This window comes from Lampris incognitus, chromosome 16, assembly GCF_029633865.1.
Source record: "Lampris incognitus isolate fLamInc1 chromosome 16, fLamInc1.hap2, whole genome shotgun sequence".
Taxonomy (NCBI): domain Eukaryota; kingdom Metazoa; phylum Chordata; class Actinopteri; order Lampriformes; family Lampridae; genus Lampris; species Lampris incognitus.
The window spans coordinates 17,069,500-17,096,860 of record NC_079226.1 but is presented as its reverse complement, the minus strand read 5'-3'; the positions used below and the strand labels follow the sequence as shown (position 1 = coordinate 17,096,860).

General features: G+C 44.2%; 1 protein-coding gene across 1 annotated transcript in view; it reads right to left on the bottom strand.

Moving 5' to 3' along the window:
* ldlrap1b (low density lipoprotein receptor adaptor protein 1b) overlaps positions 1-23,105 on the bottom strand; it is a 37,450-nt gene extending 14,345 nt beyond the window's left edge. The window contains exons 1-3 of the mRNA XM_056295963.1: positions 22,697-23,105; positions 3,416-3,558; positions 1,889-2,001 (exon numbers count right to left, since the gene is read on the bottom strand). Of these exons, the coding sequence (XP_056151938.1) occupies positions 1,889-2,001; positions 3,416-3,558; positions 22,697-22,781 (341 nt within the window). The 5' untranslated portion in view covers positions 22,782-23,105. The remainder of the gene's footprint in view (positions 1-1,888; positions 2,002-3,415; positions 3,559-22,696) is intronic.
* Between the last annotated feature and the right edge of the window lie 4,256 nt (positions 23,106-27,361).

Sequence of the window (27,361 nt, the reverse complement as noted above, 5' to 3'; positions counted from 1 at the left end):
TCTCTTAAAGTCAGAGAAGTAATATGGAGTTATCAGTCTTCCTTCTCGCTATTTTTAATAAAGCTATAATGGTTCACAAATAGCTCTGAACCCACTCTGAAATCGTGACCAATGATGTCATCTCCGTGTGGATAAAGTAGTGGGTGTGTTTGCCAGGTGGGAAGGGAGACCCAAATCGATGGAGGAAGGCCATAATAAAATGTCTACCATCTGCCCATCCTTGTCTCCTACCTACATCTGCAATGTCCCCCAACTGTGAATATGTCTCTAGCCTGGTTAGAGATCACGTTTAACTAATGACTGTGGAAAATGAAAAAATAATTTGAAGAAGGGAAGATAAAAAAAAAAGTTTGGGATAACATTCATGTCTGTGGACTGTCCGACAAGACCGAAATTTACAGCAGATGTTGGGGAGGGCGAGCATTGGGAAACTGGGTGTCTAGGCAAACCCATTTCTTTTATTGCTCGTCCATCTTCTTTAGCAGATATCCAGGGGCAAAGGCTCCTGCAGGGCGCACGAAGCAACGGGCTGCTTTATGTCTGCACACTGTCCTGAAGTCACACCTGGACTCATGGTCTCATGCAGTTAAGCCTTTAATTGCTAGGCTTTACAAAAAAAAGTCCAAGGCCAGGATCATACTTTGTGTATTTAAATTGCTGCTTTCAAATGGAAATGTATTATTGGAAAGTGAAAGAACCTGTTACTGCTGCATCATTCAATCATTTTCAAGGTGAAAATATGTTACCAATGAACAGCTACAGCGAAAATGTTGCAGCGGTGCTATTGGTAACCAGGTCTATCCAGTTTCTTAATACCTTTCAGACATAACAAACCTGTGTAGAAACAAGCACATTGTTTGCAATCCTGGTTTGAGAAAATGTATTTTCAATTCACAGCTGCCTCAACCTCATTTCTCCCCGTGTTGATGTTATTATTTGAAAAGCTACTCCACTGATGCTAAGGGAAGGGGACGAAATGTATACAGAAGATGTAGGCTCAAGAGATGAATTGTGTACTGGCAAATCTTTGCTTGCTTGCCAAAGAACATTGGTTGAAGGAAAACAAATGGATAACCCGTTTACTTCTTTTGAATAATTGCAGTCACGATTAAGGAACTCTGGAAACAGATATCCCTCAGAGCATTCAAGGGTAACGCTTGAGAGACAGAGGCGTGGTCAGTGAGGCTTACTTGTCACTCAGCTATTGTATGTTAACATGGATGAGCTAACCTAGCTGTCAGAATTGAGATCTTGTCCTAAATCTGCCAACTCCTGGAAGAAATTTCTCAACTTGGGTCTATCCATGCTGAAAGAAATGCAGTGAATTCCCATTTCTTCCCCATAAGCAGACTCATAAATATGAAATCTTAGCAAAGCGATACAAGCAGGCCTGAGTCACTAATGGGCTTTAAGCTAGCTGAGGTTGGGGGGGTTTACGCACACATGTTGAGACAGGTGAGTAGTACAGTTTGATCTGTAGTCACTAAGTTGAACTCATGGGTGTGTGCACACGTGTGTGTACGTGTGTGTGTCTGCCAGCAAACACACCCCAGAAGAAAGCTCAGACATCTAACTTTTGCCTTGCTCTCTCTCTGGAGAGTCATGATTGATGAGACACCCTGTCAATATTTCATAGATCGCAATCTCTCTTTTTCTCCCTCTAATAACGTCATTCTTGGTTGGCCTAAGAGGGCCACACCTTCGGGTGATGGTTGCAAGCAAGTAGGGAATATCATCTTTTGTTTTATTGGAGGGAGAAAAGACAAACGAAGGGCAGTAGCTTTTCATAACAGGGGTCCACCACACAAAAAGTCAGGGACACACAACATGTTAGGAACATCACACGATCACTTGGGGGAGGGGGGGGTCAACAGAGAGGAAGGCTCACCTGTATATGGAGATGTTTTCTATCAGCTGGTTGGAGGCACTGTCATAAAGGATGATTCCCCGTGGGGAGACTGTTAATGTGACTTTCTGGAGTTTCTTTCCACTGGCTTTGGCCTGGAAGAGACAAAAGGAACGGCAGAAAGGAATGTGAGACAGACAGACAACAGAAGATGAAGCAAGACTTGAGAGAGGGATTAGAAAGATCAAACTCGCAACCAAAACAAGCTGCATATATGCAGATATAAACATGCTGACATTACATTTATGTATATTGCAACTCAGACCGGTCATTTTTAATAAGGCTGCCAAATTAAAATCATGAAAGGGGAACAGGAAGAAATTATGAAAAAAATAAAATTTAAAAACAAGGTTTGCAAACACTAAGTTCTTACTTAGACATTCTCTTGCACACAGGCCACAACACTTCCCCTACCAACCGAGAGACCTTGGAAACAAAAACATTCTAACCACAAAGACAGAGAGCTGTCAGCTTGCTGCTCAACACTCAAGAGCATATGCATGCACACCCAGAGTACAGAAGTCCCTGCCGCTTACGCCGCACATGACTAATGACTAATGACCTACCCCACAAGTCAAACCAAACAACTTGTTAAAATCTCAAACATGTACACACGAAACAAATGCAAGTACACACAGGCAGTGAGTCAGTTTGTGAGAGAAAGGGGGAAAAAAATTCACAGCGAGTTGACATGGCAGAGATCTACATTGGCAGAATCTGTATTAAGGAGGAAGCCATGACCTCACGAGACATGACTTTATTCTAAGTCGAGATATTATACAGCATGATACGTTACAAAACATTCTCATTCAGTACCATACCATTATCCTTTTACAGGGACATCAAGGGCAGCCAAACAGATTAGGCCCAATCTTAGCCCATCTCTTTTTAGCTCTTGAAACCGTGTGTCAGAGTCCTGCGCCCAGTCATTCTGCTGCCTCTAACTTCATTAGCCGCCGAGCTGCCACATCCGATAACAATGAGACATTTCCTCGATGATTAAGCTTTCTTAGCAAAACACTGAGCAGCAGCATCCAAACTAATTGCCTCGTCTTCTAAATGTCAGCTACAGTCTCAGGGGGCAAGTCAACTACCAGCCACTTGGCTTTTCAACAAGGCGTCTGTCTGATCACCATGGGGGGGGGGGGGCAACTGTATGATTTTATGGTGATCAAGTTGAGGAGATGGTAACATAGAAAGAGATTTTCTTTTTTTATACATGCTCAATAATCCAGGTAAGAAAATCAAAGAATGTTGAATCGGTTCATCTGGATACAATGTTTATTGACAGAAACGTTTCTGCCAATAAACATTGTATCCAGATGAACCGATTCAACTTTCTTTGATGGAAAGAGATATTTGTGCATTTCACACAGGTTTATGGTGTCCTACATTTGGTTTTGCTCATACAAGTAGACTTATTTCTGAATGCAGGAATTGTGTGTGAGCCTAAACGCATACTGTACTTGAGTCCTTCCTTGTCTATGTCTATATGTACGTGTCCCTCACCGTGGCCACTATCCTCTTCACGGCGGCTGCAGACAGCTCCTCTCCTTTTGGCTGCTCGACAAGCGTGACACCCAAGTATTTCAACTGGAACACCATACCCTCCAGAAGGGTCTCCCTTGTGTCCGTCCAGTTCTCTGGAAGCTCTGCAAAAAAAAAAAAAGACACACAAGCTAGTGACAAATCTGCTTACCAACACACCCATCGCATGCAGAGCAGGCTTGTAGGCGGAGTAGCAGCACAACAAAGCATTTAGAGCAAGGTTATTGCTGGATTGATCTGGATTCATCAGATATGAATGTAAAAAAATCATGTCTGCATTATTTGATCTCATATACTTTTAATGATCTCCATAGGGAAATTATGCTCTGCATTCAAGCCATCCTAGCTGTGTAGCTAGAAGCAGTGGGCAGCTGCCATGCAGCGCCCGGGGACCAACTCCAGTTTGTCTTGCAATGCCTTGGTCAGGGGAACAGACAAGAGTATTAACCCTAACATGCATGTCTTTTTGATGGTGGGGGAAACCGGAGCACCCGGAGAAAACCCACCACAGACACGGGGAGAACATGCAAACTCCACACAGGGGACGACCTGGGATGACCCCAAGGTTGGACAACCCCGGGGTTCAAACCCAGGACCTTCTTGCTGTGAGGTGACAGCGCTAACCACTGGCCCACTGTGTGGCACGGTGTTGGCAGTGATCGATCTTTTGGTTGAGAAAAAGTGATCCAAAGCTGCTTCTAGAGCCGGCAGAGTATTGTAAATATGACACATACACCACTCATTTTACAAACTGAGATACAATTTTAACTAGCATTGGTTATGTCGCTTTTGATGAGTTGTCAGCTGTAATAAAACAAATGACAAATCATCCAATGGACTAATACAATAGTGTCAGACAAATGTTAAATTCAGGTAGATTCTAGTTTTGTTAGTTTGTCATATATACAAACCATCAGGAAAAATCTTGTCAGGACCGTTATTGCATATATCATCATCTCCTCCTCCTAGTTTGCCTGTCACTTTACAATTTATACCGGTCAACAAAGTATAAATACCATTAATAATGAAAAAGGTGGGGGAACTGGTATTTTAGAAGGGTGTTTTGTTTGCTTCTTCAATTTACCTTGACAGTGGTTGTCTCTCTCGAGTCAAACCTCTGGTGTTCCATGAACGGTACATATATAAACAGTTATTAATAAAGACCATCTTTTTCCCTCTATCCAAATGCCTGCCCCCTCCGCTCTTTCTAAATTTTTTAACACACGGACTTGGGGCATCCTTATATTTCCGGCAGCTGTCATATACACAGCTTGCTTTTGAATATCTTTCTGTAATACTGAAATGCACATCTCAAGTTGTATTATTAACAATCTATCCATTATTATCCGAACCACTTATCCTGCTCAAGGTCGCGGGGATGCTGGAGCTTATCCCAGCAGTCACTGGGCAGCAGGCGAGAAGACACCCTGGACAGGCCGCCAGTCCATCACAGGGCCAACATACACATTCACACCTAGGGACAATTTAGTACAGCCGATTCACCTGACCTACACATCTTTGGACTGTGGGAGGAAACCGGAGCACCCGGAGGAAACCCACGCAGACACGGGGAGAACATGCAAACTCCACACAGATGATGACCCAGGATGACCCCCAAGGTTGAACTACCCCGGGGCTCGAACCCAGGACCCTCCTGCTGTGAGGCAACCGTGCTGACCATTGCGACACCGTGCACCCTAACATTTCAACATTATTTTTAAAACTATTCAATTATCATTTGCTTAATAACAATGCAATGTAAAGGCTGGCTGAAACCACTAAAATGCACACCCAGCTAAGTTATTAATGAAGCGTGTAAAATGATCCCCAAGCCACACACACCAAGAACTGAATGGAAATGTACCAGTAGTCTACTTTATTTCAATAAACCTAACTTTCTGTTTAAATCACGATTTTATTATCCCTGATTTGCTGCATCATTTGCCTGTAAGCTTGTTAAATGTACAGTTATGTACCCTTTGCTGTCAGCAATGATTATGTATTATAATTCTATAACATTACACCGTAATTGCAACTATTCCCCATTCATCTGTGAATAGTACGCATGGCCACTGAAACTAGCTGGTGTTCACACCTACTTGCTTATGTAATCCACCATTGGTTCCGGTCGTTACGCTGTGCTGTTGATGAGGTTGGGGGATACCTGCAGTCGGTGGAGACCGACTATCTACTACTGATTAACCATCTACAAAACACAAAAATATTCAGCTAACTTTTGAATTAAAGCAAAGCATGGTTAAGCTGCATTTAGCTACGATGCTGCACATATCTGGAACAAACATTCGGAAGGTGCGAGACTTGAGTCAACATGTCATTAATAAATCAAAGGGCTAAAAACATATCTGTCTGCCAACGCTTGTAATCAAAATTTCTGTCCGTTTTTAAATTTCCACTGTAATTTATGTTTTGTGCTACTTTATCTTTTAACTTTCTGTTTTCATTTTGCAAATTTATTTTATTCTTGCATTTCCTGAACACTTTGAATTGCCCTTGTGTATGAAACGTTCTGTATAAAAAGCTTTGCCCTGCCTTCCTGCTCCTAAGTGATTCTGACCTAAAACTAATCACAACTACAAATAGCAGACAAAACCGCATCCGTCTCACATTTTTCCTGCCAGCACTCCTTTAGAGTTGCCGAATATGCCTCGTCAAGTAATTAATTGAAGATCATATGGCTTTGGTCTGTGAGACAATAGATTTCAGTCATCACTTTAATATCATCTTTATTTTGTCTTTGCAAAACTGGAACACTGAACCTATCCCCTTTCAATTCTTTCCAATATTTTTGAGAGAATGCTCAGTGAGCTGCTCAAGGGCGATGTCTGCCTGCCTACATATCGGTGAAGAGATGGCCCACGGTGCTGGGTCACAGGACTACAACACAGCAGACAGAGAAAACTAAGAACTTGCACCAGGGAAACTCAACTGAAGTCGAGAGGCTGCACTAGCAGTAGACAACTGGAACCCGTGCACACACCCTTCATCCCACACATGCAACTAAACATGTAGTATGCTGCGAACAGACTCAGACGCATGCACACGCACGCATGCACACAAACACACACACACACACAAAATCACAGTCTCTTCAATCAAGCAGGACTTTGCGGTCTTTCCGGAAACAAAATGTCATTTGCACCATGTTAAAAATCATGTTCAGGTGTACAGGTGGCGTGGTGGTCTATTCCGTTGCCTATCAACATGAGGATTGGTGGTTTAGACCCCCGTGTTGATCGCCGGCTCGAATCCCCGTGTTACCTCTGGCTTGGTCAGGCGTCCCTAGACACAATTGGCCATGTCTGCGGGTGGGAAGCCAGATATGGCTTTGTGTCCTGGTCACTGCACTAGCGCCTCCACTGGTCAGTTGGGGCGCCTGTTCGGAACTGGGGGGAATAGCGGGATCCTCCCACGCGTTACGTCCCCCTGGTGAAACTCCTCACTATCAGGTAAAAAGACGGCGCTGACAACCTCAAATGTATCGGAGGAGACGTGGTAGTCTGCAGGCTTCCCCGGATCGGCAGAGGGGGTGGAGCAGCAACCAGGACGGCTCGGAAGAGTGGGGTAATTGGCCAAGTACAATCGGGGAGAAAAGGGGGGGGGGAATCCATTAAAAAAAAATCATGTTTAAAAGTCGCACAAAATTTGTGTTGATGCAGAGTGCTTCGAATTGGCCAAACCTCAGTCAAATGGAGAACAACTGTAGAAATCAGACTTTTATCCATCACTGTTTTACCCATCTTTACCACACTGACAACACCACAACTTTAGATGAGAGAGGCATCTAAACACAAGCTGAGCTACTACTCAAGGAGGACATTTGCCTCAAGCACATGTTGACAAATTCTTCCCTCCATGAAGAGACATCGCCGTGTGGTGACGCAGAGAGAGGGCAGGGGACTCCATTTGTCAGATTAGAGTGCCCACCAGAAAACACAGTGGCTTCAGTCATCCGCCAATTCCTGGGTGGTCTTTATGATACCGTGACACTTCCCGTCGACCCCTGTGTGATGCAAGTGGAAGATCCTGTCTTAAGCGCAGTCGTGTTTTCTTGAACAGAATTTAAAGTGCAACCCACACAAGTTCACTTTCATGCTTTAGCATGCTTTGGTGGTTATTATTTTCAACCGTAGATAAAGACCGGGCTCATTTTCTATGACCAAGATTCTTCCTTGAAAAATGGTTCCTCTCTCCGTTGCCTCCCAACACGGGGATCGCCGGATCGAATTCCCGTGTTATCGCCGGCTTGGTCGGGCGTCCCTACATACACAATTGGCCGTGTCTGCGGGTGGGAAGCCGGATGTGGGTATGTGTCCTGGTCGCTGCACTTGCGCCTCCTCTGGTCGGTCGGGGCACCTGTTCGGGGGGAGGGGGAAATGGGGGGGGAATAGTGTGATCCTCCCACGCGCTACGTCCCCCTGGTGAAACTCCTTACTCGTTAGGTGAAAAGAAGCGGCTGGCAACTCCTCATGTATCGGAGGAGGCATGTGGTAGTCTGCAGCCCTCCCCAGATTGGCAGAGGGAGTGGAGCAGTGACCGGGACGGCTTGGGAGAGTGGGGTAATTAGCCAAGTACAATTGGGGAGAAAGAAAAAAAAAGGGGGGGGGGATAAAAAATATATATGTTTTTTTATTTTTATTTAATCAACAGGCCATACTTGGTGCTACTTAGATAATTAACGGGAAACAGCATGTGACTATGTGACAAATATTTTGATTCCGAACTTAACATCCAAAAGAAATAAAATGGGTCCGCGGTGGTGTAGCGGTCTGAGCATCGGCTCTGTGTGGATGCAGTTGCCCACTGGGAACCGGGATTCACGCCTCGGTCTCATCCGATCCGACTATGGCCGGATTCAGTGAAGCCGCAATAATTGGCAATGCTATCTTCGGGAAGGGGGCGGAGTCGCTTGTGTTCGTCACATGAATGCGTCTCTGTGTGTGTCGGAAAAAGCAGTGGTTCGGCCTGGATTCGCCTTGTCACGGAAGAGGCGAGGCGTCTCCTTCGAGACTGCCGGCCGGAGAGATGCAGTTGGCAAACGAATACAGTACAAGGGTGGGTGTTTGAACTAGAATAGGGAGCAATTGGCCACTAAATTGGGAGAAAAAGGGGAAAATCAGAAATAAATTTAGAAAAAAAACAAAAGAAATAAAATAACATTGCCAGGTTAACTGTTATGTAGCTTTGGGGTATAGAAAGTGTGAAAGTTAAAAATACTGATTGTGCCGTCTAATGCTGAATATGGGTTAAGGAGGGATTTTTGCTTTAAAGGTCTGAGAATTAAACAAGCAAGTGTACTGAAGGGGCTTTCAAGGCAACCAACATGTCAGCTGGGGGGTTATGCTGCTTCTCATCTGAGACTGAACAAATGCACTCGGGTTACTCAATGTTAAAGTACCTAGAAAGTGCAACAGCGTGACTTTCCTAACTATAAAAAAATAAATAAACGGAAGTCTCTCAGCAGAGATGACGGACATATACAAGAAAAAGCAATTCTGCCATTTTGCATTTACCCTTGGCCATCATCTCACAACGAACAACAGTCCCCACAGTTTCTTATGTGCTTTCCAACTTGGTGAAAAACCCCATCATTAAGCTTGAGAACCCATGGGCTTGAGGATGAGATAAAATAGCTATTCAGAGCGAGTAGTTGAGGCTAACCCATCATATTCCTCCCTTCTCCAGCCTGACCACACCATCTCTGTGGGGGAATAGTGTTTAATGCTCTAAATGCAACCCTAACTAAACCCATGCTTAACTGATGGGTGAGTCTGTCAGGAGACGCCCAGGACTGAGGTTGAGGGCCTAAAGCTTCTCAATATGTTATGTAAATTGGGCTGTGCTCCTGCCCTGACCCTGTAGTTACATTACTGCCAGGCTGAATGGCATCCTGTAACATAGTCTGCAGCATGAACCCACACTGCACATGAATCATGGCCTAAATCAAGTTAGCAAGTGGACAATAAATGCTCATTACGAGGTATAGTCACTTAGGATATTTACAGAAATGACTTAAAAAGAACATGATAGGGATAATGCAGGCTTAACCTAGAGTTACAATGCCATTTCTATCTGACAAGCTAGTTTAGATGGGGGGGGGGCGGGAAAAATGAACAGTAATCTTGGTTCACAGTCTCTTCCAGTTGCACTAGTATTATCATGTGTCACACAGGCTGAACTGTGGAATTCCTCTCAAAGAGTAGCCAGTTTAAGTTAAACTGAATTCAGCTGTGCTTTGGAATACAAGTTCAAAGTATTCAAAGAGAGTCACTCACGCTGTACAAGGTCAAGACACAGCTGTAGTGGCAGGCCTGGGGTGGTCCAGCACAGATCAGCTCAGCAGCTAGACCCTCTTTCTTTCTTACCTACTTTCATCTGTCCATACAAATGTACACTGGGGCCAGATCGTTAGGGGATTAGCCTACCAGCTGTTTGCCCTGCAGGTAGAGTCCTAAAAATCTCCCCTTCAAGATTCTGAGGGGACTACTGAGGGGCAGGCTGAGGCAGACGAGACCTGTAGGTCGGCCTACCACAAACGGAAAAGTTCACAAATCCACAAATTTGAGAAACACGTCCACTCCTTTGTGGTAGTTTTACCGAGCAAGGGAAACCCCGGCTTTTTTCACAAGGAGCAACTCATAATGCAAAGCTATTTTAAGACCAGTGCAATATACCCAGAGTACTGCTTTGTATGGATAATAATAACCCATTTCCATATTGGCCACATTTACATTCACCCAGTACCCCGCCCCCCCATCACTGCTCTCTGCAGCAGCAGTGGTGATTAGTGGGAACTTCAAAGGCTTGGTGGAGCTCCGGTTGGTCAGCGAGAGCTGCCTGCCTGCCGCTACCCATAAATGAGCAAACGAGGGAATGCTGGAGCATTGGTCTTTGCTGAGAGAAAGGGGAACAGGAGTGGGTGTGATGTGGCTGGTGAGAGGGCCACAGCTGTACCAACATCAGTGGGTTTAAGGAGTGTGGGGGTTCAGTGGGGTCGGACCATGATCTTCAAAGGGATAATGTAGATAATGGACCTGCGGTGTTCATTCTGCCTTATTCTTCTCGCTGCTTAGCTGATACTCAGAGGGCCAGGAGCCTCCACCTCTAACTCCCCTGGAGAAACCATTTCGATCAGCCTGGCTCACACCTCTGCACACACACAAACCCAAACACCACATCCTATTCAACCACACTGCGACTGTGATCCTCACGCTGCACAAGAAAATATGCATGATGGAGAAATACAGTGCACAAAAAAAATCTTTCACTGACAGTCAAAAGGAGGAGAGACAGGGGATGAGCCCTCAGTTGGGAATCTTTGAGATGATGTCTCATCTGTATAAAGAGAATCACTGATACAGTGTCACGATGAATAAACAACAAAGTTGTTCCATAGAACTGAAACAGAAAGGAAAGCGACATTTTCATATTTGCTCTCATTAGCCATGAATATCATAAAATTTCAAAACAGGCTTGAACCATGAGGGATGAAAATCCCCCAGAAAAAACACATGACAATTCAATTTATTCAGATGACCTTAGACCATATTCAATATTCATGAACTGGTCTCACGACACTACAAACCAAAGACCTGTAAGGCAAAAATCAAGAAAGCAGCCAAACTCAAGACTCTTTCTGAAACTGCTCTACTAATAATGAATTCAAAATGAATTAATGCACCGAATGCCATTCTTTTGTCAGAAATCCTCAGCCATAATTTTAATTTCATAGTACTGTTAACAATTTTGAAAGGGAAAATATAACTTAACTGTCCAGGTCCATAGGACTTTTGCTTTCTAAACTACAGAGAATTAAGTTTAACCAGTGTTTAGTTTCTGATCTGATGCAGGCAGTGAAGCCGTATGCCCAACTTATGTTGGGCATAGTACCTATGTTACCTACCTATGCCAATGGATGTATGCATGTCTTAATGCATACGTCCTTTGGCAGACCTTCACTGAGATTTTTCATGTTAGTCTGTCACCCCAGCTAATCCCCCAGCATCCATGTGTGCATATACAAAAGCCTGTAACCAGGACGCCAGTGAAAGTCCACTCTTCGACTGAGATAGCAGCCTGCTCCCATCGTCCTTACTTGCTGCTGTTAGATCAGACAAGTCTCAACACACTGCCAGCAGGGCTAAGCCAGAAGGCAAAGAGAAGAACAAAAATGTAAAAAACATGTCGTTACCCCTTCCTTCAGCAGTCAACCTCAGCTGAACTCTTAGTTTCTGTCCAATCTTAAAAATGCCCTTATATGGCCTCTGTCCCCATTACCACAACATTGTTTTGGTTCAAACAATCTAATCAGGCAAACATAATGAGCCATGCTTTTGCTAAATTTAGGGTTCTGAATCAAAAAAAATCCTCTGAATTATGATATTAGACTGCATTATGGGGGGCAATGACGCACTTAGCCTGAGAATACAGCGGCATCAGTGGGGCTGTACAGAGCATTCCAGGACCCAATGGGGGCATGCAATTTACATACTTGTTGAAATCCTTTATTCAGTAATGTCACTTTATTTTAGTGGCTGTAAAAATTCTATCTCTGAAATGACTTCCTTAAACAATGATTTAAATAAATGTTATGTCGATTTCATACCCCGTGCCTGTTGTTCTTTACTCATCATAATGCCCTAAGTATATATGGCTTTCAGCAGGTGAACTCTTTTTTCCTTTGGATTCACCGACTGGAGGTTTTTATAAGGAATTGCACACACAGCCTAACTCATACTATACTTTCCTCATCACCACCATCTTTCAATGCCACTGCTTTAATATGGACATATGACAATGCAACAATAAACACCATAGAAAGAAGCCAATTAGGGGGAACCAGATAGCGTAGCAGTGTATACCGTTGCATACCAACATGGGGATCGCCAGTTCGAATCCCTGTGTTACCTTCAGCTTGGTCGGGCGTCCCTACAGACACAATTGGCCGTGTCTGCAGGTGGGAAGCTGGATGTGGGTATGTGTCCTGGTCACTGCACTAGCACCTCCTCTGGCAGGTCAGGGTGCCTGTTCTGGGGGGAGGGGGAACTGGGGGGAATAGCGTGATCCTCCCACATACTATGTCCCCCTTGGCAAAACTCCACACTGTCAAGTGAAAAGCAGCTGGCGACTCCACATGTGTCAGAGGAGGCATGTGGTAGTCTGCAGCCCTCCCAGGATCGGCAGAGGGGGTGGAGCAGCGGCCGGGACGGCTCGGAAGAGTGGGGTAATTGGCCAGATACAATTGGGGAGAAAAAGGGGGGAAATCCAAAAGAGAAAGAAGCCAATTTCTGGAGGGTTTACAATGATTATCCAGAGGTCAACAGACCCAGGCGCACTATTTCCAGATCTCTATGGTGGCCAAGAGTCCATGCAAATGCCCAGCGGCACATCTTTTCTCCTGCCAGGGAGATGCAAATAGTCAGGCCAAGGTGGGCTGATCTGACTCCTTTGGTGATTAAACAATACTCCAGCTTGGGAAAAGTTGCTGAACAAGTCTTGTTCTCCTGAGCAGGGACGTCACAGTGCTTTAATCAGGCTCCAAATTCTCAAGCTATCGGGGCCCATCTGATGCAACAGCAGGCCTGGAGAAGCCAAGACAGTAGCTCAAAAGATGCGCAATCAAATCTGGGAGTTTAACCTGTACAATGTTAGAGCAGAAGAAGATTGTGGTGGTTGAAGTTTGGTCAGTCACAACGCGTAGATGAGGCAGACGTTTTAAACAAGTTAGGCCAGTGAGAGTTAAAAACCAACCCGGAATAAACTTCTTTCCCATCCAACCAAAATAAATAACCCTAAAAATGTAAAACAAACCAATCCCCTCTCCCTAGCCTAGCCTGCCCACTGCCTCAAAAAAGAAAAAGTAACAAAGGCGACGAGACAGAAAATGACAGAGAAAGATGTAGAATCAGCAGATGAAAGTAAGAAGTGGAAATTGAGATTGAGGTGAGACAAAAAAACAAAAGGCGTACAGACAGAAGGGACAGGAAGTCGAAGGCAAAACGTGCATGGCAGATACAAACAGGTGCGAGCACACACACCAACTGCAAATAGTCATGGGAGGGATCGCATAGCCAATCTAATGGACAATTAGAAATGTGGGACGCACAACAGTCTTTAATCACTGTGGAAACAGCATGAGCGCTCCACTACGCTAGGAGTGCGGGCAGAGGAGTGTGGTTAATATGCCGAGCTGCAGGGTGAGCGAGATATGCATGCTGCAAGAGAGACAATAAAGACACAAATCACCGCGGTGCCTTCCCGACAGCTTGGCCCTTTTATCACTTCTATCGAGTTCGGTCCCAGCTGTGGGGGTGTTTTAAGAAACTCTCTAGTAGTTATTTAGCGCTTGGCCTGGGATGAGTCACTTCCCTAAAAAACAAGAAACGAACAGTTGGGGGCAGACAAAAAGACACATAAAATGGAAATACACTTCTCATCTTTGTCAAGGAGATACTGCCCTCCCTAACCCAAAACCCATCTAATGGCGACAAGGGAGATCAGGTTACATCGACTTTGGAGCGAGCGTATGAGACTCGGTAGTTTCCACTGGAGGGTAAACACATGCACGCACATGCACACACACACCGAGTTTTCAGTTTCAGCAGTATTAGGGAAATGGCCTCTTGGACATCATTTCAGAATGATCTTATGACTCCCAGACCAACTCAGCAAAGCCACCAATATGTCAAAATCTTCGGTCACAGCAGTTATTCACCAAAATGCCTTGTGAATGACTAAGCTGGGAATGGTAGGTGAGGAGCTTGTGCTCCACCTTAGTTTATATACAAATACAAAAAACAAAAAAAATAGTTTCAGCTCAATTAGTTTTGCCCTGCCTCTCCATGGCGAGTCAAGCCTGCTGTTCCAACAATTTCCCCTTTGTGGAAGCTGAAAAGAGCTTTGCAGCACTCCGAGCACTCCCCGCCTGGAGTCGCGTGGGGCTCCATGAATGAACAACCGAGAGAACAAAATCCTGCATTCCTTTGAGCCCTGCAATCCCACCCGTAGAATAGCAAGCTGTGAAGCATTGTCTGGAGCTGGCAACACATGCCGCTGTCCACCTGCATACCTTCTCCTCAACAAGACAGGAAGAGATCTCTGTCACCATTACTCTGAAATACAGGCGCTGTCATACAAGTAAATAGGAGCCCATGATCCGGTAAATGATAGGGTCTGAAATGTATGCTTTGATGGAGACATGCGTCACTATGGGACATTGGGAATGGCTGTGTACTCTGGCTGCCTTTTCTACTGTCCCTTGACCCTTTCACGACTGAATGTTCAAGATGTTGGAGACAATTTCTGCATTGCAGGCAGGGAAACTGGAAAGTTGTGTGTCTATGTGTGAGCGTGTGTGTAAATCACAGTCTCACAATTGAGGCAAACGAGTATCTGGGGAGAATGGCTTCATGTCAAGGACAAGCCTGAGATGTTTGGACCTTAACTATTGACCAAACAGTTTGGCAAGACAAATCACAAATATTCAAATGTAAGAGAGCATGTGCTAAAGAATCAATGGTAGGCAGTCAGCATGATGTAGCCTGAACACAACCAATCACCAAAGAGTCGTTTTTCTGTGCAGCTTTTTGATGGAGGGATGGGGAACTAGGCTGATTTAGGGGCTTGGCTGACTTAAATCCATCTTCTCTCTCACGAGAGAGGAGACATTTGAAGAAAAATTGATCAATTCCAGCATTATTAGGTTTCAATCAAGATACTTAGGGCACATTTAGAAAGCCGCCAGCACAGATGAAGAAAGACGCCTTGAGGGGTTCCTGAGGAGACAAAATGATGTATGTTAAGAGAGAAAGCAACTTAAAACCTGGGGCTACTCTACAGTGGGAAGGGGCCTACATTTCCACAACTGTTTTCATACAGTGTGGGTCCCCCGAATTTCAGTCTGATATAACAATTGCATGCATCTGACCCAACTATTCTGACAAGGATGTTGATTTAGTGTAGGGCAGAGACTAGCACCATCAACATTTCCTAACAAGAGTAGCTGTCATTTGAGAAAGCCTGAGAGAGAGCATTGTACAGCGAGGACAGAGAGTCTGAGTGAAAGGGGGAGTGTGCCACTAAACATGGTGTGACTTAGAGTCTTTCCCTGCCGGGCACAATGATCGATCCAGTTTTCAACTGCTGTAGAGAAACCGTAGGGGATTTTTTAGGTATCATTCACAGCCTAAAATCATAGTACCTCAGAGAAATTCACACATATAGCTTAGATATGAATGACTGCACAAAGATGTATCTACAGGCCAGTCCACTAATGGAGCAGTCGATACAAAGTCAGTAAGATTAATGGTTAATGATGTTCTCTTATGAGCGCTGGTCAATGCCCCGTTTCCCCTTCTCTGTCCTTGGACCACCAGGATGCTCTTCTGCCTGCATCTTCAAAACCAAAAGGCTGCAGTTTTATGGTATTCTTACATGTCCATATTCTCACATGTCCTTACATGTTTTCTTACATGTCCATACCCACACAGCATCGTTTTCCAAACAAGTTCCAAATAAAGGATTACATAACTGTGTAGCTATCAGTGTTTCATTTGGTGACTGTCCAAAATAATTCCAGTTGGGTGAAGGAAAAGGATTTGCAGAGGATAAGCGTCTTATTGCTGGCTTCTATGTCCTAACACCAGAGTACATGTAGTTCAGTGTTGGTCAAATCCACACAAATGAGGAAAATGAGAGCACTGGAAGAGAGAAGAAAAACGAGTGGTCACACCAGTCAGGGATTATGGCCAACGTCCCACCGAGGCCAGAGTATACTTTTTTTCTTTCTTTTTTTTTTTTTTGGTGGTGATGTCAAATTACATTTTAGCCATTGACCTTAGTAGCCGATGATCTTAGTAGCTTACAAAAAGCCAGAATATTGGTGTCTTGCTCAAAGACGTTTTAACAGGATGGTGAAGGACTCAGTTTTTGCTAGGTTCAAAACTGTGTGCGTTGTATTACAGGATGGTTATTTCATGCCCCACTGCAAACAAAATGTCCACTAGCTGTTGTCTACAGCAATGGAAAAAAATCTATGATGTGTAAAGAACAAAAGGTGAAACAGGTAGAAGAATTTCCCTTCCCCTAAGCAAGTTATAATTTGCAATGCACCATCAAAAGTGATGTGCCTTCCATACATTCCCTTCTCAACTGCAAGTGTTCCCCTGTGCCACAAGTCTTCACACCCTACATGCCTAGATGGGGGTGGAGGAAAGGAGAACATGTCATTCTCAGATTCCTAGGAGTTCATCTCTCATTCAGATTTCACTACTGTTCGACACCTGATAGAGGCCCTCTAACAATGCTCCAGGCCACACTGCTGTGGCCGTCAGGGCCTTAGGAAAGAACATGTTTGGATGCTGGGGACAATGTTGGCTGATAAGCCCTTTTGCATACAGCCCCACTGCAGAAACTCAAGAGACTGAAATCAAAGAAAACAAGTTCTTCTCAAATCTCTTACAGAGGAAGCCAGGTTAGGGTTGCGTATATGGAGAAAGAGCAAGTCTTACCTGAATTACATGCTCATCTGTGCTGTGAGGGCATTCCATGTGTGGGTGTGAGTGTGGATGGAATGGGTGAGTGGTGCTATCTGCTTTATCAGCAGCTTGACTTCCCTACACATCAGCCTGTCAAACACCCTGGACAGATTCCTCAACCTTTACAGGTTAGCTGACAGGACAGACGATAGAGACAGGGTAGGGACCGACAATAAGTAACAGGTCAATATTTAATGATGCATGCTGCCATGGGACAATTCCTTCTCAGGATGGGGGACAAAATATGTATAACATAACCATGTAGCCCTGCTGAGATGGCTGGTCCAGGATGCCTGATAAACACTCTTTGCTTAGTTCTGATTTGGAGGCCATCAACTTGCTGTTAGTAACATCAGGTGGGATTCGTTCAGTCCACATGGCCTCCTTCTGACAATAAGATTTCAGAGGTGTGAACAACTATACTGACCATATGTGCAGCCATATGGTTCAAGGAGATTAAATAAATCATTTGTTATCATGGAAGTGAACAGGTTTCCACACAGCTATTTGTCCTCATTACTCTTTTACTGTACAGACTGGGATAGTCTTAGATGGGGTTTTTTTCTTTTGCGCTAGTTGCATAGTTTGAACTGAAAATAATAAATGAATTTTAAAACAGCAAGGTTTTTCTCTGAATTAGAAATATTTTTAAAAAAAGCGGCATGTAAATAAGTTCACTGATGCACTGCAAGAATATCTGACACATTTTACTCTTACTTCCAAAAGATGCCATGGGCTGGAAAACAATTTTACATTAAAAAAAAAAACCAACCCCAGAATAGTCTCCAGCAATTATTGCCTTGGGATTAAGAAAACTTCATCTCTGAGAAACAATAAAAAGTGCAAACATGCACATGGCTCCATACACAGAAGCGGCTCTGGAGATACAGAAGATCCAACGGCACTATAAATCATGGGGGACTTTACAACTCCATAAAGGGATCATGCGGGGAACAATCTCCATTACAGCCTAGCAGGCCCTCCGGATGACTTTGTACTGGGGATACAGCACTGGCCAGGAACAGGGCCAGTGGCCAGAGGTGCAGAGCAAGCCATGGTAAGGATACTGGGCGAAAACATGTAACCCAACCGGCTGCCTTAGAAAAGATGGTGTGACGAGTCAGACACTTCCCTTCATGGCATTTCAGGTGAACAGTTACAAATGTTTTATCTAACACCAGTCCTGAGGCTTGTCACTTCAGAGAGAAGTGTGATCTAAATAATGTACCAAATGCAAATCAGCCCACCTAGCCCAACTTCTTCACCTTGTTAACATATAAACAGCATTTACGAAAACATTTACAGGTTTGACATAACAGGCAGCCCAAATGGCTTGAGTCACACCAGGGGTTTTTACACAGAGATTCCACAATGATGGCATAATGAAAACTTGTCTTTACACGGGCTTTGTTTTTTTACACTGAACCAAAGGAAGGCAGCATAATCGCACCCCAGTGTGTGATTTTACATGGCATGCCGGTGTTCCGGAAGCAGAGGCGTCACGACGTGTAACTCAACAGCATTGGCTGTCCCGTCCTGCCAGCTGTCCTTTTTGCACAGACGTCGATTCGGCTTTGTGACTACCTCCGCTGCCGGCTTAACGCCAGAACAACAATGACCCCCCTATTACATCTTCGTACCTTTTAGAACGGCGTGGCTTAATGGCGCAACGTTCCTGAAAGAGCTGTGTAAAAAGCCTTATTGATTACCTATTGCCCATCTGCATGGGTCAGCTGGCTAAACAGTCCAGCCATCCCTGTGCTGACAACCCCAATGAGCATAGGGCCCTTTTGACCAGCAATGTGGGAGGGGAATGTGGCCCTTTGACGCACACAGGGATTTTCTGCCTCCTGCATTCTTTTAGTGTAGTGGAGAAAGAAAAAAGGGGCCTTGATGACCTAAAAAAGGGTTAAATTTACACATTTTTTCTCTGAAAATGGGGGGCCACTTAGATGTAAAGGGAGGGCAGTGCAGTGCTACCAAAAGACTCCCTGCTGACTGAGCAAATTTAAACGGCAGAGGAAATGAAAGGTTTCAAGTTTTACTCCATGGTTTTTAGAAAGGACTTGACACCTAGAAACACCATGTCCTCTTATGGCCCCACACTGTGGCCGTAGGAAAATAGAGAACGCAGCACTAATAAATGTAAAACTGCACTGAAAGGTATAAAACAGATTTCTTTTACATTTACAAGGCCAAGTCATACATGCGGAGCAAGAGAATCTAACAGGAGATATATAGTAAAACTTACGTCTTATAGTAAGTTTATCATTTTGTCTGTGTAAAACTATCCATAACGTCTTCAACTGCTAATGTATAGGATAAGTCAAATATTGCACTGTAATACATAATAAGAGCTACCACATTTTCCCGCATACCTGCATGCGTCACCCAACTCCAAAGACACAGCTCACCCTGCAGCAGAGATATGCTAGTCTCCTGGTGCAAGATGAAACATGTTGTCTTCTATTGCCAGCTGATGGCACAGCAGTTCACTTCTCTTCTGAACTCATGATGCACCTTTAATTAAATCCACCAATCACAACAATAAGGAGCTGTGGTTTTGTTAACCTTAACCGACATAGGATAATACAGTGGTGCTTGAAAGTTTGTGAACCCTTTAGAATTTTCCATATTTCTGCATAAATATGATCTAAAACATCATCAGATTTTCACATAAGTCCTAAAAGCAGATAAAGAGAACCCAATTAAACAAATGAGACAAAAATATTATATTACACTTGGTCGTTTATTTATTGTGGAAAATGATCCAATATTACATATCTGTGAGGGGCAAAAGTATGTGAACCTCTAGGATTAGCCGTTAATTTGAAGGGAAAAATAGAGTCAGGTGTTTTCAATCAATGGGATGACAACCGGGTGTGAGTGGGCACCCTGTTTTATTTAAAGAACAGGGATATATCAAAGTCTGATCTTCACAACACATATTTGTAGAAGTGTATCATAGCAAGAACAAAAGAGATTTCTGAGGACTTCAGAAAAAGCGTTGTTGATGCTCATCAGGCTGGAAAAGGTTACAAAACCATCTGTAAAGAGTTTGGACTCTACCAATCCACAGTCAGACAGATTGTGCACAAATGGAGGAAATTCAAGACCACTGTTACCCTCCCCAGGAGTGGTCGACCATCCAAGATCACTCCAAGAGCAAGGCATGTAATAGTCAGCCAGGTCACAAAGGAACCCAGGGTAACTTCTAAGCAACTAAAGGCCTCTCTCACATTGGCTAATGTTAATGTTCATGAGTCCACCATCAGGAGAACACTGAACAACAATGGTGTGCATGGCAGGGTTGCAAGGAGAAAGCCACTGTTCTCCAAAAAGAACATTGCTGCCTGTCTGCAGTTTGCTAAAGATCACGTGGACAAGCCAGAAGGCTATTGGAAAAATGTTTTGTGGACGGATGAGAACAAAATAGAATTTTTTGGTTTAAATGAGAAGCGTTCTGTTTGGAGAAAGGAAAACACTGCAACCAGCATAAGAACCTTATCCCATTTTTGAAACATGGTGGTGGTGGTGGTAGTATCGTGGTTTGGGCCTGTTTTGCTGCATCTGGGCCAGGATGGCTTGCTATCATTGATGGAACAATGAATTCTGAGTTATACCAGCAAATTCTTAAGGAAAATGTGAGGACATCTGTCCATGAACTGAATCTTAAGAGAACGTGGGTCATGCAGCAAGACAACGACCCTAAGTACACAAGTTGTTCTACCAAAAAATGGTTAAAGAAGAATAAAGTTAATGTTTTGGAATGGCCAAGTCAAAGTCCTGACCTTAATCCAATCAAAATGTTGTGGACCTGAAGCGAGCAGTTCATGTGAGGAAAACCACCAACATCCCAGAGTTGAAACTGTCTTGCACAGAGGAATAGGCTAAAATTCCTCCAAGCCGATGTGCAGGACTGATCAACAGTTACAAGAAACGTTTAGTTGCAGTTATTGCCACACAAGGGGGGGGGGGCACACCAGATACTGAAAGCAAAGGTACACATACTTTTGCCACTCACATATAGTATGTAATATTGGATCATTTTCCTCAATAAAAAAATTACCAAGTATAATATTTTTGTCTCATCTGTTTAATTGGGTTCTCCTTATATACTTTTAGGACTTGTGCGAAAATCTGATGATGTTTTAGGTCATATCTATGCAGAAATATAGAAAATTCTAAAGCGTTCACAAACTTTCAAGCACCACTGTAAATAAAGCCATGCCGGTGAGAGAGGAAATGCTGACCTACACTAACGCAAGTCCAGTGTGCGAATGTGCGTGTGTGCGTGTGGGGGGGCGTAAACGAGTAAAAGCAAAATAGAATTCATTTTGCCTCAGCTTTGACCTGTAATGACTGAAAGGCTCAGCATCAGCCTCAGCTTTCAGCACTGGCAACTGACCTATGTGGCAACTGCCAAGCCAGACCCAACCAGAAGAATCTCGCAAAGCATCAAGGCCCAAGGGAAAGTGAAACAAAGCATAGATTGGATAATCTAGCACGTGTGGCGTTATCTGCCAACTGCTTTAAAGTCTATTATTGTGTTTATTGTCCCCTGGCTAAATAGTGGAATCCCTTTGTGAAACAAACAACACATAAATGCAACAAGGCAGTTTAGGCTGTCTATATATTTTTAAAAAAGCATGCTAGCCTGAACGAATGCGAGCGAGCGAGCGCGCACGCGCGCGCGCACACACACACACACACAATGAACATTACAGAGCTGTCATCAGTCGGAGCAAGTCCATTTGTGAATGTATCATGCAAAAAACATAACGGGCTTTTGAAGTTGATCGAAGTCCCAATTTAAAGCAAGCAAGATGTTGAGCGGAAGATTCCCTAAAAACCTCAAGGACCGCATGATAATTCATTATTCCTTCTGCAGACCCTCGTCTTCGTACTACGTTTTTGTATCGCCTAGCAACAGAGCGTGGCCAGCTTTGTATGGAGTGTGAAAGACGATCACATTCTCTCTCTCTCTCTCCCTCCCTCTCTCTCTCTCTCTCACTGGAATTCACGATGCAAGCCTCAGATCAATTTCTCTCTCGCCCAACCTTCTTTTTCGGAACCATCTCACTACAAGTACGAGTGACGTGGCAGACAAGTGGATTAGAGAAGACTTCCGTGCGACTTCAAACTTTTAGTCGCACGGAAACCCACCACGCACCACACACACACCGTTACACCTCAGTTCAGCTGAGTGGAAAATTGACCATCTCATATAGAACGTTTTCTCCCCCTCTCTGCTGGAGTCAAAACAGTTTTGGGCTTTGAGCAAAACGCAGCGGTTCAACTGAGCGAGAGTTGGCCACCACACGTTTGGGCGCAGCTGGTGGCTGGGTGTCAAGTTCAAAAGCAAAAGACGAAACATTTTCTGACTTAACTACCCCTCATATTTCGCTTCTGATGACTATTTTTTTTCTGAGATGATGAGAAAACGAGCAGGTGCGTCAAACACAGTGTTATACTTCGTCTGGAAGTGATGGCATCCACAAGGCAGACAGGTAGGTTAAAGGCTCGATGCCTTTGCCTGGGCGGACGCAGGGAAGACGGGTCACTGAGTAACACATCGACGGTCGTAACGTTAGCTACTTGTCGATGCTAGCCAGGTTTAGCTTAGCTTGAACTAGCTAGCACCTTCTCGTTAATCCATGTGGCGAACAGCTCAGGGTCAAACACTTACTTTTATGCCTGCCAACACCCCACGACTGTTTGGCGATACTGGGGCTCCGAATAATCGCCCTCCCGGCTGATTTCAAAGCGTCCATATCGTCATCCAAAAACCGGGGTAAAGATCCAAACGAGCGTCTGCTCCTGGTCACTGGAAGTGCGTCGCTCGATCCGCAGCCCCTCTCTCCGCCAAACTTTTTCCTCAGCTGTTTTTCCGTTTAGCCTCATCCGCGGCTCCGGATCGATGGATTTTTCGTGCCCCGCCTCTCTGGGCGGTGCTACGTATGTAAATTAACCAGATTAACGAGCGTGACGCGTGTTGGTGGCGATCACGCGAGCGACGGGCGGTGCTTCAGTTTAGGTGCGTTTGATGAACGCGTGGCACGTTTCGGCTCCGCTCCCCTTTGTGAGTGGCGATCACATGTAAGCTAGCAGGCACGTCCTAGCCTTCCTCCCAGACTCGACTGATATTGTTCTGATGGCGTTTTTTTTTTTTAATCTATAATCTGAGTAATGGCAGTAATCTTTACAATGAATAAGACTGTACTGCACTGTAGAAAACAACACTCTTCCAAGTGTGTAACATACTGATATAATAAATACAGTATTTTCTGTCAAATTCATCCTCACCTATGAAACCCCACACTTGCCCTGTATTTCAAGTTCAAGATCTTTTATTTGTCAAATGCACAACAATACAGCGTGGCAGGCATTGCTGCCAATGAAATTATTAGGTATCAGTTCAACCTCAAAAAAGCTAAAGAATATGACATAATAGATTAAATTAAAACTAAACATTTAACAAAAGATCAACAAAAACAGTATTTACAGTCCAGCAATAACTAAAAATAAACAAAAAATTCACAGTGTGGACGAACTTAAACTAAAATCGCACATTAAAATCTAAAATTTAACACTTGACATGGAAATGGAAAAGTATATCCAGAGGTATGTATTAGTTGTAATAAATGTGGTAAATGTATCTGTACATAGTGCAGGAGTGGTATGGCTGAAAGTGAACAGTGCATAGTAAAATGAAGCATGTGCTTACTGACTGAAAGATGGGGGGTGGAGAGGTGTGTGTGTGTGTGTGTGTGTGTGTGTGTGTGTGTGTGTGCTCAAGAGTCCAGAGTCTGTGTGTTCAGGAGTCTTATGGCTTGTGGGAAAAAGCTGTCTTTAAGCCTGTTGGTTCGGGACTGGGTGCTCTGGTACTGTTTACCCGACGGTAACAGAGTGAACAGTTTGTGGCTGGGGTGGCTGCAGTCCCCAACTAGCCGTGGGCTTTCTTCCTGCACCTCTGGGTGTAGAGGTCCAGCATGGCTGGTAGCTCATGGCTGGTATTTGCCTCAGTTCTCTGACATCTGATCCTAAAAGTAGACTGCTCATTGGGACGCAGAGTATAAACATGTGTTCCTGAGGGAAGGCCCAACAGTAAGCAACTGAGGAGTCATTAGGTCCCTTCAGATCTGGACTAATGGACCTCTGGATGAGAGTGGGCTCTACGTGAAAGGAACACTGAAGTCAGAAAGAAGAGCTATGTAGAGAGCAGACAAGTGTCATTTATCAGGGTTCTCATCCTGCGTGGGTTAAACCTACACCACATGAATAAAGACAGAATCATGTTCAAAGACAGTTTTTGCACATTTTGAACACAAACACACGTTCAAAGACTGCACCATTTCAAACGTTGCTGTGAGTCCACACAAGTTACTATATGATCCACAAATGACATCTTTTCACATTAAATTTCTTCAAGCTTTCACCATTTCCCTTGTAAAATGGATCACTCAGGACTACGGCTTCCAACAAATGTCGCGGTACAAGATTTCCCAATAAAGGTAAAGACAGGTAAAGAAAAGAGCACAATATGTGTCCACAATGACATTTGCATCAGACCCCCAATATCCTGATGAACAACATCACCTGAAATCTGAAGCTAAATGAGCTGTTCCAAGGTGAAGAACACATTGACTTATTCATCTACAACAAACAAAATTGAAACTGTATTGCATAACCATGACTGTGTTGTATAAACGATTAATCTCCATCTATGTAAATTCTCTTTTAAGAACAGTTATGGCAGTTCTAGATGAAAGCCTAGTGAGAAAAGAATGTTGGGTTTTTGTTTTTTCACTTTTATGATGTGCCAGCAAACCTGTCAACTCCAATATCTACTTGAAAGTATATAAGAGACACCTGAACTTTTAAAGCAGCCACATGAATGAACGTTATGATAGGTGTCTTTGAAGAAAAATCTATGAGTGTCCTCTGGAGCAGAGTGGAAGAACAGAAGTGCAAGGGAGCAGGTTGCCCAAAACACACCTAATGAGATGATGCTTTTTGCTGAAGGATAGCTTCAGAGTCAACATAAAAGTCTTATTCGTGTGCTTTACTTATTTGCACTCATTGTGAGCACAGATACAAACAGCAAAAGTCATCAAAGCAATGGCCATTCATAGAAGCATCAGCTTTTCCATTTGTGATCTGGTCAACTTTAAGCTCCCACATCCATCCATCATCTAAACCGCTTATCCTACTCTCAGGGTCACGGGGATGCTGGAGCCTATCCAGCAATCGTTGGGCAGCAGGTGGGGAGACACCCTGGACAGGCTGCCAGGCTATCACAGGGCCTATGCAGGGGACTTCTTATTCCAATTCCACATAACTATGTATGTGCTCCCATATTGAGAATATTTTGTTTTATCTTTAATTTTCATTGTAATGATGTTACAGGACACTCAGGAAGGACTCAGGCACAGACACAAAACTTGCTTCCAACTGCCTTCAGAGTTTATTACAGGGGGCCAGCTAAGGCGACAACACACAGTGGAGGGAATTAGGCTGGGCTTCCTTGGGCTGGAGAAACAGGACCGGGGGCAGAGACCGTGGGCGGTGGAGAGGGACAGGCAGAGCAGCGATCCGGAGCAGGTGAAAGTCCAAAGAACAGGGACTGGAGGCAAAGCAGTATGAGGATTGGGGGCAGAGGCCGTGGGTGGTGGAGAGAGCCGGAGAGAGCAGAGATCTGGAGCAGGGGAAAACTTGCGAGCAAGGGCTGGATGCAATACACTGATGGATCAGTGGCTACGAGGCAGTGCTGGTCTTTTATAGCAGGTTGGCTTGATTATGGAATGGGTTGCAGCTGGTGAGGCTCTGCTCGCCTATCGCCACTCACACACAAACAGAGAGAGAGAGAGAGAGAGAGAGAGAGAGAGAGAGAGAGAGAGAGAGAGAGAGAGAGAGAGAGAGAGAGAGAGAGAGAGAGAGAGAGAGAGAGACTGACACTCGGGGAGTGGCTCAGGTTAAGCAGCTTTCGAGGTGGAGGGTGTGGAAGGAGGGACAAATGTAACAACTGAACTAACTCATTTTCAATCATAGCTTCTTCACATTCCAATGATATAGGGAGTAGAGAATCGGAATCAGAATACTTTATTCATCCCCGAGGGTAAATTGGGTAAATTAGAAAAGCCGTTTTCCATTTGGTAATTGTCTCATAGATGTTGTGTTGATTGAGCAGGCCAAGAGATTCAAGAGACTTACCTGAAATTTCTCAATTATAGCTCCATCACTAGCTGGATTTATTGTGGTATTGCATAGCCAGCCTAATGGCTTTGCAAGTGCAGACACTGCCAAATGCCGATTGCTTGAAAAGAAATATTATAATCTATATCAAATCCAAATTCTAGACTGTGCCAAACAGTGGTGCCAAACTGGAACTGGAAGTGCTGTAACACACTGTGAATTGAATGGAAAAAAATTAATACTCCTAAGAGTAACAGGAGTTATGCCAAACATTTGAATCTGTCGTTGCTGTTTAAACTGAGCAGCTTTCTCTTCATTTGTCTTACTACAAAGGTTACTAAAGCATATTTGGTGGAGATCTGTCATGCGGCATAATGGTGAGTGCAAAGGCCTTCATTCAGGCATTGATAGTGAATGTCCTTGGCAGTGACTTTTTATTTCCCTCCAAATTCCCAAATACATTAAATAAATTATCATTCAAATCAAAACGTGGGCAGTCCATAATTTGTTTCCTTTTATAGATCCATCACAGGGGGAAATCTCAAGCCCAGAGGTAAGCGCAGCTATTCAGATTACTTCTTTGAGGCTGAAAGGCAGGCCAAGGCCAGGATGGGGTTAGGAGCAGAGATTTATCAAGAAAACAAAAAGCATAGACGTGCTGTAGATCTCTGTTGGGATACTGTTATCATGTAATTGGCCCACAGCCCCAACATAATTTGTCTCCTCATCAGCTGCTGTTCTGCAAAGGCAGACAGCTATTTGAGAGCACCGTTGGTGTTATGACTTGCTATAATAGAAATAATAATAAACTTTATACACTACCGTTCAAAAGTTTGGGATCACCCAAACAATTTCGTGTTTTCCATGAAAAGTCACACTTATTCACCACCATATGTTGTGAAATGAATAGAAAATAGAGTCAGGTCCGCGGTGGCGTAGCGGTCTAAGCATCGGCTTGGTGTCGATGCAGTTGCCCACTGGGGACTGGGGTTCGCGCCCCGGTCTCGTCAGATCCGACTATGGCCGGACTCGATGAAGCAGCAATCATTGGCAACGCTGTCTTCGGGAGGGGGGCGGAGTCGGCTTGTGTTCGTCATGTGAATGCGTCTCTGTGTGTGTCGGAAAAACAGTGGTTCGGCTTGGATTCGCCTTGTCACGA